Source organism: Microtus oregoni, unplaced genomic scaffold, assembly GCF_018167655.1.
Source record: "Microtus oregoni isolate MIOR12 unplaced genomic scaffold, Mior012 000072F_ref0000427, whole genome shotgun sequence".
NCBI classification, from domain to species: domain Eukaryota; kingdom Metazoa; phylum Chordata; class Mammalia; order Rodentia; family Cricetidae; genus Microtus; species Microtus oregoni.
This window is the reverse complement of record NW_024543979.1, coordinates 7823820-7835868: the sequence shown is the minus strand read 5'-3', so window position 1 is coordinate 7835868 and position 12049 is coordinate 7823820. Positions and strand designations below refer to the sequence as shown.

Below are 12049 nucleotides of genomic sequence, written 5' to 3'. Positions count from 1 at the left end.
GTATTTGTAAAAGCACCTTGAGAATGAGGAAGAGCCGTGCCAGGGTTAGTTGTGTAAGGCAGCCGTGTAAAAAAGAGTAAAAGTTTGTCTTCTCTCTCTTCCCCATGCTTCCCACTTTTAATCTTAATTTCGGGGTAGAGAACCAATAGGCATTGGCATTGAGGCTGCAGGTATCCAAGGAGAAGCCTGTAAGGTTGAAAACAGACCCGGTGTTGAGTGTCTAGGTGGGAACCTCTTGGTAGACAGATGACAGTTAGGTCTGCAGCCCAGAGGAGAAGCGGTGGTCTGGGAATAAGTGGATACCACAGGAGTGGCTGGGTTCTCTGGAGGAAAGAGCTGAGGTTCTGAGTCTGGATTATTTGGTCACATGCATTTCCTGAATGTGTCATGACTTCATTTTTCCTTATGGCATGTATATCTTCTTTGATTTTTGTTTTTTGAGATAGGGTCTGTAGCCCAGGCTGGTCCCAGATTTTCTATGTAGCCAAAGGTGATCTTAAATTTCTCATTTTCCTGCCTCTGCCTCCTGAGTGGCCAGATTATGGGGCTGTGCCATGACCACACCTCAGGCACGCAGTGGCAGTGGAACCCCAGGGTAAACACCTTCCACCTGAGCTACGTTCCCCAGCTCAGGGCTGAGAGTCTCAGCCTTAGCTTACATTAGAATTAACTGTGGAGCCCTATGGAAAGGAAAAATGTCCATGATATCCTGAGTCGGAGTCTAAGGGACAGAGTCCTAACAGGTACAATCTGGATCACAGGAAATGGGCAGGAACCTGAAAAAGAAGCCACTAGTAGCCAAAGTGCGGCACCTTTCTGCAGTAACCGAGGCACAGATGAGCCCCCGCCGCCCCTGCCGCCCTTTGGGCTTGTCTTGTCTGTCACCTCTGTCCTCCGGTCTGGTCCCGTAAGCTCAGTGGTTTGACCAGGCGCCCCTTCTGTCTGCCTGCAGATCAAGTGTTTCCTCCCACGTGCACCATCGGAAAGAATTTTCTCTCGCTCAATTACCTTGCTGAGTACCTTCAACCCAAGCCTGCCGAAGGCTGCGTCCTGTCCAGTCAGCCCCAGGAGAAGGAAGTACACATCATTGAACTAATCGCCCCCAACTCAAACACACACAGGTGGGCCTGTGTGTACATGTGACCTCGTGCGTGTGTGATGCGTGTGTGTGTGTGTGGTATGCACGTGTGTGTGTGTGCTTGTGTGGTGTATATGTGTGTGTGCATGTGTGTGTGCCTGTGTGCGCGAATGTGGGGTGTGTGTGCATGCGTGTGTGTGGTGTATGTGTGTGTGATGTGTGTGTGCATGTGTGTGGTGTGTGTGTGGTGTGGTGTGTGCGTGTGTGTGGTGTGGTGTGTGCGTGTGTGTGGTGTGTGTATGCATATTTGTGGTGTGGTGTGTGTGTGTGCATGTGTATGTGTGGTGTGTGTGTACTTGTGTATATGTGGTGTGTGTGTGCATGTGTGTGGTGTGTGTGTCCATGTGTGTGTTGGTGGAGTGGGTCTTCATGGTACATACGAAGGATGGCACAATTTGCCACTTATGTTCTTATTCTGCCTCTCTGCTTCCTATGCTGGCCTGGAAGTTTGATTCTTCCTATTGAAAATAATTTGTTTTTTAAGTAGAAAAAATTATTATTTTCCACACTGATCTGTATTTCATACGGACCAGTGATTCAAAGTTTACAGTTGTATTGTAGAGGTATTTTTGAAATGACGTGTATAATAGAGTTTTCATTTCAATATTGACTACAGATCGGTTTGGGTAGGATTCTGTTCAGTTCCATGTACAGAACTCTGGAAAATTCAAAGGGACTGGGAGGACCTGGAACATGCGTGCAGACCTTTGAAGTCGGGGCACCATGGTTATCATGTTTCATAAGTGAAGCCAAGACAGACTCCCCTCAAATTCAGGATGAAGGGTGTGATCATTTAGTAAATAAAAATTGTAAATAAAAATCATTCTCTTTCATGCTGAATTCTCTGACCCATAATTTTCTTTAATAACTGTATACCCATAAGTTTGGGGAAGTAAATGCAACTATGATTCTTTAACCACCATTGATGCCTAAGTCAACTCTTGCATAAGCCAAGAGGCCTTTTGCTTCTTATTTTATTATGAAGTTCTGAGTGTCTTCCCACCTCACAGCCATCAGCCACTCTTGTCAGGATTTCAAGGGTTTCTGCATATAGGGTCTTAGAAGTTACAGGCTAATGAAGGGCGGGTTGCAGAAGCTTGAAAACAAACAATTCTGCTTCAAAATGAAGCTCAAGATCCTTCAGATGGTGCTGCATTGAGTAACTGCCTTTCTCTCTCCCCTCTCTAGAAGGAAAAACTTGTGTGGTTAATTAGCATCAGGCCCGTGTTCCTATTGTTATGTAAACCCATTTTGTTATGTGTGCAACAGCAATGTGTTTTGCACATGTCATTTGCCTGGGACCCATGCCAGTATTTTAATCAACTGGCCAGACACTGGAAACACGGGGCTTGGGAGTGGTGGCAGAGTTCCTGGCATTCGGGTCTTGACTTCGCCTTGTTTTCCACACACAGCCCCCTCCAGGTGGATATAGTCATCGACATACAACCCGCTCGAGAGGGCCCTGAGGTGGTCAGAGACCTCATCCTCATCCTGAAGTGCAAGAAGGATGTCAACTGGGTGATCAAATCCTTTGACGTCAAGGGAAGCCTGAAAGTTATTGTAAGTTGGCCGCGCATTTCTTGGTCTTGTTAAACAGCAATGATTTAAGCTGTGGTTGTGTGTGTTATTTTTGCAAGGATTCTGCCTCTTTAAACTTTCTAGATCTGTTAGCTTCTACTTTGCAAACTTTGCTTGGTTTCGCGTGATAGGACAGTCAGTGTGGTGGCTAAAACATGGCCCTAGGAAGTATAATATGTGGGTTTGAGTCTTGGTTCTTCTACTTAAAAATTACAGCCTTGGACAAGTCCTTGAAGCTTTCTGAATTCCAGTTACCTCATTAGGAAAGTTTTGAAATGAATCAGTGTGTTTTCTAGTCATAGTAAACATGAAGCAATGAACAAAAGTACATTTTTCATGTCTGAGTATTCTTTAGAGACTCAATATCATTTTACTCTGGAGTTAGGTGCTTAGGGAGGAAGGAAGATCCATCTGATCACAGCCGTGGCATAGACTTTCCTGTTGAGATAAATATGTATTTCCAGTGCTGGAGTGTGGGAGGCAGACTCAGAATCCTCTGAGTTCATTGGCCATCTGTACAGCCTAGCTGAATGGTGAGCTCCTGTTCAGTGCGAGACCCGGTCTCAGAAACAGAAGCAGGCATAGCGTGAAGAAAACACCTGATGTTGACCTCTGGTCTCCATTCACACGTTTGCACACCAAACACACACTTGTATATGTGTCACATGTGATTTTTTTCAAAAGTAACCGCAGGTGTGCTCCAGTTTATCTCTGGAGCACTGTTAATGTGGTAAGGTGACAGCGAGGTAGCTAGTTTGTTGGGAAACTAGAATGTTAAAGTTTGACGGAATAAAACTCATGTCAGGGGAAAACTATTTGACTGAATATTGGAGCAAATTATATTATGTAATGGGTGTGTGTGCACGTATATGAATTTATATATGCATGTATGTATCACACCCCTTGGCATCTTTTTGAAGAGTAAAATTTTAAGGTATTTTTAATTGACCGGCATCTTTTTCAGTGCCTTTTTCGAAACAGCTGGAGTTGATTTTAGATTTTTGATTTTTTTAAAAGAGATTGCCTTCGGTTGTTTTGGTTCTGTGTCCACTCGCACAACAGCACCTTCCATGGGATCTAGCAGTTGGCAAAGCCAACGGTTCTCTACAATCCCAGCCTCATAGGTGAACTCACCAGAGGAGCAGACAAAGCCAGTAGCACACACATCTCAATTTTAAAATAATTCTTCCTTGTTCCTAGGGGTTTTTTAAAATTTATTTTTCTTAGACTTTGAAACAGTCCAAATACCCATCAAGTGCAGTGTGACAGATGAAGCTGGTGTCGAGCGCAAACCCCAGCCGTGTTTTTCCAAGGTCGTGGGTATTTTGATTGCCTTCCCCTGGCATGACATGAGGGGAGGGGTGGTGGCGACCTGGAGTGTCTGCTGCTTTTGCTGCCTGGCACATCAACCGAATGTTTTTAGCTTCAGAATAACAAAAACAGGAAAGAGAATCAAGTTTTGAAAGGCAAAAAATGATACGGTATGTTTCAGTTCCCTGCTGGAGTGCTTGCGCACGCTCTCAGCCCTGACCTGTGCTCCCGCTGTCCCTGAATGCATGTGACTGGACAGCAGCAGGCCTGGGCTTTGCTTTGAAGGTCCCTGTCTCTCAGAGGAATCAGAAAGACTAGAAATGAGATCGGCCATCATCCCAAGCAAGATATGTTTCTATTCCTCTCTTTGGCTGGACTCGAGTTCCAGGCCAATTTTGGATAATACATGACAACATTGCTAAACAATTAGGTAATGTTTCATCATGTTCTTTTTCTTCTCCAATTCTCCACTCAGTTTCAAGCTATTTGACTTCTAACTCCCTGTCCCAGATGTGAATCCGAACTGTGCCGTGAGGGACGGGCGCATGCGAAGACATAGATTTAAGTTGCTGCTTAGAAAAGGAGACGTAGTTTGTGGAGAACTTAATCCTTGTCTTCCCTGTTATGACAAGGTTGCTAAGTGAAAAATAAATAAATAAATAAATAAATAAATAAAGGATCCTGACTGGAGCAGACAAGGCCAGCTTCAAGGTCCGTCTCCCAGTTCATGGTGGAGAGTCTAACCAACAAGGGGTCTGTTTCTGTAACTGTGAAATGGATACACAGTGACAGCAGTCACCTTGAAAGCTATTGTGTAGTTCAGGTGACTTCGTTGATCCCTCAACTGCTTAGGGCACATAGGCTCCCTCTCTCCCTTAAAACACACAGGTAGGTGGAAATTCTCAGCTATGTGTGTTACTCAGTTGCAAGCCTCAGATTCTCTTCCACTGGCAGAAGAATGGCAGATCCTTGCTCCTTGTATTAAAGGAAGATTACCTAAGAAATATATGTACATATTAGCATGGACCCATTGTAAAAAGAACTCATCCTCTTTCCATAAGTGCTTGCTGGAAGAGTTTGTCCACAGGAAGTGAAGTGCTTCGTGAACCAAGGTGGAAACAGGAACCACAGTTCGTAGGGAGGCGAAAGAATGACCCCGTGGCACGTGCGTGGCTGTGCTGAGTTTGTCAGAGCTACAGCAAGGGCAGCATGCAGCCTGTGTGAGGGACAGTGGTCAGAGATCGGCAGAGCGATGCCAAAAGCACAGCACTAAAATGTGGCTCTGTCTTGTTCCCTGGGTGCCCTATAGACAGGGTGCTGTGACTTCTACAGCAGGGAGAGCTCCAGAACAGGAAAGATGAGGGGGGCTTCACAGCCGTTCCCTCTCATGGGTCAGAGAAATGGGTAAAGGCTCCTGGGCCAGAGTTCTGTCCCTGGGACCAGCATGGTGGAAGGAGAGGACCAGCTCCTACAAGTAGGCCTCCAAGCTCCACCCCTCCCTCCCTCCCTCCCTCCCTCTCTCTCTCTCTCTCTCTCAGACACACACACACACAGACACACACATACACGATAAAATTACAATAAATTTAAAAGTTGAAAGCTGTTTCCTCTTGTGCTCTTTGATGCAGCGTCACAAATATGACTTCTTCTTAGAAAACACATTGCTAGTTTAGAGCGTGTGTGTGTGTGTGTGTGTGTGTGTGTGTGTGTATTTGATATTCTCTCCCCACTGCTCCCCTAAAGCCCTCCTCCCTGCGCCATCATTTCTAGGGCATGGGGCACAGCCACTTAGGCTCCACTTAATACTTCACAATAGAGCTGAGGAATATGGTGGTGGTGTTTGGGGAGACTCCCCTTGAGCCCCCACTTGACTATATTACAGTTGGAAAAACCTGGAGAGTCCAGGAATACAAAGGTGAGGAATTTACTCAACGCTGAGAACCAATTTGCCTCCCATTATTCCGGGTCTTGCTGCTTTACTAGCGTGTAGAGTGATGTCCAATCTTTTAAGTTCCAAACCATAATTAATATGAATTACCCTGACATCATCTAGATTTATGTGGAAAGGCATGAACAGATCACTCTGTCCTGGTACAGCAGGACAGGTGGCCGTTGAGATGATCGGATCTGGAGAGAGTATTTTCTCAGCTGTCTGACAACATGAACGTCTAGGGCAGAAGAGGCCAGGCAGTATTGTTTAGGCCAAGGTTGCGGTTCCAGCCAGTCAAAACACATGCTGCTTTGAAAGGTTGGAAGACGCTGTGTCTCAGAAACTCCCGTTGACCAAATAGTAGGCTCTGAGAGCTGCCTGGGTCTTCCTTGATTTCTGTCCCATTTCTGTCTTTCATCTCTTTTTCATTACCACTTCCTTTTCTCATCCATCCTCCCCCTTCCCTCTCTCCCTCCCTTCCCTTTCTCTCTTCTCATTATTCCCCTAGAATTTTCCTCTGAGTTTGAGTAAGAACTAAACTAATCTCAGTCGTTAACAACCAAGCTTACAAACGGTAGCAGGATTCCGTTTCTCTCCATCTGGTTTCTTGCGTGCACACATGGAGTCATGAGCGGCCAGCCTGGCAGGTTTCCCCTAGATAAGCTCTTTGGGTAACAGGAGACGATCTTGGGTGACAGCTAGTAAGCCCTGGAGTATATGTGTCCTCAGACAGTCTCCCACAACCGAGGAGGCCAAGAGAATGAGAGCCTGTGCATCTTTTATGACTTTACAGTGGGAAAGAATTAATATTTAGTCATGTTTGGGGCAAACAGAATGGGAAACAAATGAGACATTTAGAAAAAATGCTGCAGATATGCAGGAGAAAATCACTGGGCACGGAAATTAAAGGGATTTTGATGCAGCATGACAATGGCCTAATCTATGCTCTGGAAGCTTCTCTGCTCAGCCAGAGCAGTTGTGCAAACTGGGCCTTGCCCTTGGGTCCCTCTGCAGTGGTCAGGTCCCTCACCCACTGACAAGATCCCTGTCACAGGCGTCAGTAGAGCACATAGACCCTGCCACGCCCTGGCTACCCAGAGGCTATCCGTATCCTTCCTTGAAAGAACACCAGCATTTTAGCAATTGTAGCTGATTATTACATAAAAGCTAACCTTTCAATATGGCTTCATGAATTTTCATGTTGTCTTTATTACTAAATAAAGTGCTAATACTTGAGCAGTTTCTTAATTAATACTCCAGACCATAAAGTGTAGTATGTTAACAGAATTGGCAAGTGAATACAACTTAAGGATGGCTAAACCCATCATAACTTATAGATGAAATGTAAAGACTTGAGTTTTACATGTGGAAGTCAATAGCTTAGACAGCACTGGGAGAGTCACGGGATCCTACTGTCTTTCCTTTAGGTCGAAGCTGCAAGAGGCAAAACCACGGAGTGTTTGTAACAGAGTGTGCACACCTGAGTACTTTATACACAATTTTGAATAAAAATAGGAAGGGAACATTTGAAATGTGTACTTAGCACAGGCAGCCAAAATAAAGTGAGAAGGCAGCATGGGTGGGCGTCACTTTGTGTGTGTTAATTTGTATCTCAGTGTCTTATCCAAGGAAGACAAGAGTTGCAGCGTAGGTCCTCATTATACAATCTAGGATCTGCTGATTTCAGGTAAGCCCTTATTCAAAGGATCCTTTGAGAATATCTCTTATTCTTTGACAACTTTATACATGATACAATGTATCTTGATCATGCCTACCCCAGCTCCCACCTTGATCCCCTGTGGACACCCATAAAATATTCCCTTCCCACGCACTTGTTTTCCTGTCTTTCATTTTTATGACTCACCCAGCCTGGTCAGTGCTGCCTGTTGGGCCTAGAAAGCACTTTCAGTTTTATACTCACAAGTGAAATTTTGCTGTTCCCTTTAGGCTACCAACAGCGTTGGCTTTGGAAAAGACAGTGAAAGATCCATGACAGTGACCAAGTCGATAAAAAACGACACCCTTTCCACCCAAGAGAATCTGGTGCAGTGGGCATTGGATAATGGCTACAGCCCAGTGACGTCATACACCATGGTGCCTGTGGCGAATAGATTTCATCTCCGGCTTGAGAACAATAATGGTACGCGTGGTGTTCTGTCTCTTGGATGAAGTGTTTCTGTGAAAGACACTCACGTCCACGTGATGGCTACTGGTTTTCTGTGGTGCGGTTTGATAGTTTGTCTGACGGTGTAAAGCTTAAGCTCACGTAGTAATGGAGGCAGCCGTAGCGCATATGTTCCGTGATGGATTACATGTCAGGCATATTTTGTTCACCAAGTCTTCTGTGATTACATTAGAATGATTAGTGACCAATCACAACTGAGAAGACCAAGGGGGCAGGACCATTGAGGAAAAGCCTGTGGTCAACGGCTGAAGTTTATGGGAGAATAGCCATGGGGACTCAGACAGGGGAGAATTTCTTCATGGTGTGGAGTTTGGCTAGCAGAAGCAGAGTCTGCAAGACCTTGGGAGCATCTGGAGTTTTAAAGTAGGTGTGACCTGAACCCCCTAGTTCTCTGATCTCTGGACCTGTTCCTCACCCAATGGTACCGTGTGGCACAGTACTGATGGATCGAAGCTTCCCATTCTACCTTCCCACCCAGTTTTAGTGTTTCTTTACTATTCGGGGAGGTGTTACTTAATCCCCAAGCCTGAACCTCAGATTCCTTGTCAACAATCAAAATAACAAGAACAACATCTACCCTACTGAGTTGCCAAAATGTTTTGTTAATGTTTTCCGTGTGGGGTGGTAGTGTTTTTGTTTGTTTGTTTTTTATCAATGTGTGTGTTGAAAGCACTCCAAAGCTGTGACTTCCTTTGGTGCTTTGTCTATAACATCCTTTTCAAAAGGATCATGTTGAAGGAGGGGTCACATCTCCTACTGGTTTCTGCCTATCTTACCCTGAGCCTTAAGCATCCATCAGCTGGGCTCAGATAACCATGGATGCAGAGAATCCTGGGGAAACACGAGTTTCTCTCGCAATTATTGGAAACATGGCGATGCTCCATGTGGCCTTTACGGAATTCTATCTTCCTTTCAAGGAATAAGTGTGCCTAAGCGGCTCTCCTCTTCCAGAGTTGAGGTTCAAAAGGACCAGGGTACCTGGATATTGCCTAGATTTTTATCAGTCAAAAAGAAGGCAGCAAAATAATTCTAAAAGAGCAGTGTTAAAGAGGCAGAGGACTCACCCACTATGATAAAGAACCTGGGCTCGATCCTTGGTGCTGCAAAATATAACATAAAAATGCCAATGTTGTTTCAAGAGATATTTTGAGAGATGATTTTAAGACCCCTGGATTAAATGAAATATTTTAAGGACCTTTGCATAGCATGTTATTGCCCCAATTGGCACGGGGATATAGTTGGTGGGAACTTAGAAATTGTCGAGCAGAATGGCTCTCCGTTGTGGTCGAGCGTTGCCGTCACACTAGAAGCTCCAAACACTCACTGGAGCTGCATTTTATCCAAAGCCCCAAAGTGATTTCAACGTGAAGCCCAAGTTGAGGATCATGGTTACAATCCAAACTTTTAAAGTTTAAAACTCCGGAAACTGAGTCACAGAGAAATAAGTCACATGTCCGAAGCCACTCAGCTAGTTAGAACCCCCGATCAGAACTGGGGTTTCCACACTGCTTAGTCAGTTCTATGCCCTGCGCTTGGGCTCCAGTTTTGTTACCAGTCACCCCGTCTCTAACGATGACGCAGCCTGGCATCAGCCACTCACGATGCTTCACCTTTTGTTTCCACAGAGGAGATGAGAGACGAGGAAGTTCACACCACTCCTCCAGAGCTTTGGATCCTGCTGGGCCATGGCCACGGGCCTACCCTGGATAACCCACCCTTCCTGGGAGGGAAAAACAAAGATGAAGGTCTCCCGTTCTCTTTCGGGAATATCCCCAAGAAAGGCTGGAAGGAGGGAGAAGATAGGATTCTCCATCCAAAGAATCCTGCCATTCCCAGCATCCCACTGTTTCGGGACCACAGAGAGCTGGAAGAAGTACAGGGGGGTGTGGCCAACGCCTTGTCGGTCAAGTGTGACAGTGAAAAGCTGACCGTAACTGTGAGCAAAGACTCCCTCAGAGACTCTCTCAAGGTCAGTGGCTCAGTGTGGTCCTCCCAGGAAACGTTCCCCCAGCCAGCTGCAATCCTGCGTCCATTATTTCCCTGAAGTTATTTCACTTTTGAACCCTACACTTGGTAGTTTTTCCCCTCGTTGGATGGGCCACTTCCCCTGGGCTACAGCCCTCATCCGACTTCCTGTTGTTCTCAAAAGAGGAGAGGAGTTCAGATCCTCCTGTGTCAATATTTTGCTATTGGGTTTTCAGTGCCAACAAACACAATCGGGGGCTGTTGACAGGTGGTGGGTGAATGGGGAGAAGGTGGGAGGGGAAGGGGTATGGCGCAGGCCGCAAGCCGCCTCTGTCTGAGGTAGGCACTGCTCCTTCCCGGGTTCGTCAAGCAGCTGTGAAGCCCTCCACTCTGTTGTCCATTTCAGACCGGTAACTACTCAGAGATAGAGCTCACCCTGTCAAATCATTCCTGCAAAGCCAAAATGAACGGCACCCACTTTGTTTTGGAGTCCCCCCTGAATGGCTGTGGCACTGGACACTGGCGGTCAGCCCCTGACGGTGTGGTCTACTATAACTCGGTGAGTCCTGGTGGCATGGCTGTTTATCACTCAGTGTTAGTCCCCCCACGTCTCGGAAGACGACAGGGATGGAGATAAGGCCAGAAGTCAGATCTCAGCAAAATGAGATGGGCTTTGACCCCGAACTCTTGTTTTGGTTTGTCAGTGAGTCTGTGGGATTTGAAGGTTCTGTTTTCTCAGCTGGAGCTGTGGTAATCACACATTTCCTCCTTCCATCTGATGATGGTCAACCAGGAAGGAGACAGTGCCATCCTGCTCTGGTCACACCGGACGGTCAAATAGGTTGGTCTTGATGGGAGTAAAATCCCAAAGCCCTAGGTTATATGTGCATCTCCGGACAGCTGACTCCTTCCCTCATGAGTTTAAAATCAGAAAAAAAAATCCTGGTAAAATTATCTAGTCTCTCCACCTCTAAGAAAGACCCTAAATTTAAGAAATTTTATTTTTGAAGTTAATTGAGAAAAGGCTGCACAAGTGCCCCCCTCCCCTCTACAAAGATCATCCACTGCCATCCGTAAGATAGTGAGGTACTTGACTTGGACGTTTTAAACTGATTTCCAAATTAGCACTGGGAAGAAACGGTGATCTACTGAGTCTAAGGTCTCAATTGCTTCTAAAGAATAAGGATATCCTGGTCCCAGAAGTCACCTCTTTCTTGTATGCTTTTGTTTTCTTGACTGTTAAGAGCAAGGCGTGAATTCTCCAGCTGCTTGTCTCAGAGGCCTCCAAGCTCTCTTGCCTGCCTCTTCTTCCTCCCCCTCCTCCTCCCCCTCCTCCTCCCCCTCCTCCTCCTCCTCTTCTTCTTGGCAGCTCTCCACCTTTGTTTGAGGTGCAGCAGGTTAGCTCTCCTCCACGTTGACTGTAGATTTTGTTTGGGATGCAGCAGGTTAGCTCTCATCTGCACTCTCCACCTCTGTTTGAGATGCAGCAGGTTAGCTCTCATGCGCATTGACTGTAGATTTTGAACGTGGCAACAGGTTAGCTCTCATCCGCGTTGACTGTAGATTCTGAACGTGGCAACAGGTGTGTAAGTTCCCAATGTGTGGAGCTTGTTTGGTGAGTCCTCATCCTCACGACGTTTTCTGGACAAACATACCCGGATACGGTATGGGACAAACATTCCTTATTCCTTTGTCCGAGACGGCTTTATCGAGCCTGGCATCAATCCGCGCATCTGGAGTCCCCATCTCCTTCATGGCAAGTTTCCGGATGGCTTTGAGTGCCCAGGAGCACGCTTCTTGAAGCCCACGCCATGGATGCGCTTGTGAATGTTGATGGTGTTTTCTCGGGTCACCACCGCGATGCCTGCCTTCTTGCTCCTCCTAGTGTGTCCCCTTCCATGAATGACACAGCAGTTTGTAGGAATCTTCAGACTTCCTGTTT

At 46.1% G+C, this 12049-nt stretch overlaps 1 protein-coding gene across 3 annotated transcripts in view; it reads left to right on the top strand.

Annotated features, from left to right (window-relative positions):
• Positions 1 to 12049, top strand: part of Tgfbr3 (transforming growth factor beta receptor 3) — a 173159-nt gene that overhangs the window by 126370 nt on the left and 34740 nt on the right. For all 3 annotated transcript variants that reach the window (XM_041642150.1, XM_041642148.1, XM_041642149.1), the window contains 5 exons: positions 953 to 1121; positions 2551 to 2698; positions 7905 to 8097; positions 9768 to 10111; positions 10514 to 10666. In XM_041642150.1, the coding sequence (XP_041498084.1) occupies positions 953 to 1121; positions 2551 to 2698; positions 7905 to 8097; positions 9768 to 10111; positions 10514 to 10666 (1007 nt within the window). The remainder of the gene's footprint in view (positions 1 to 952; positions 1122 to 2550; positions 2699 to 7904; positions 8098 to 9767; positions 10112 to 10513; positions 10667 to 12049) is intronic.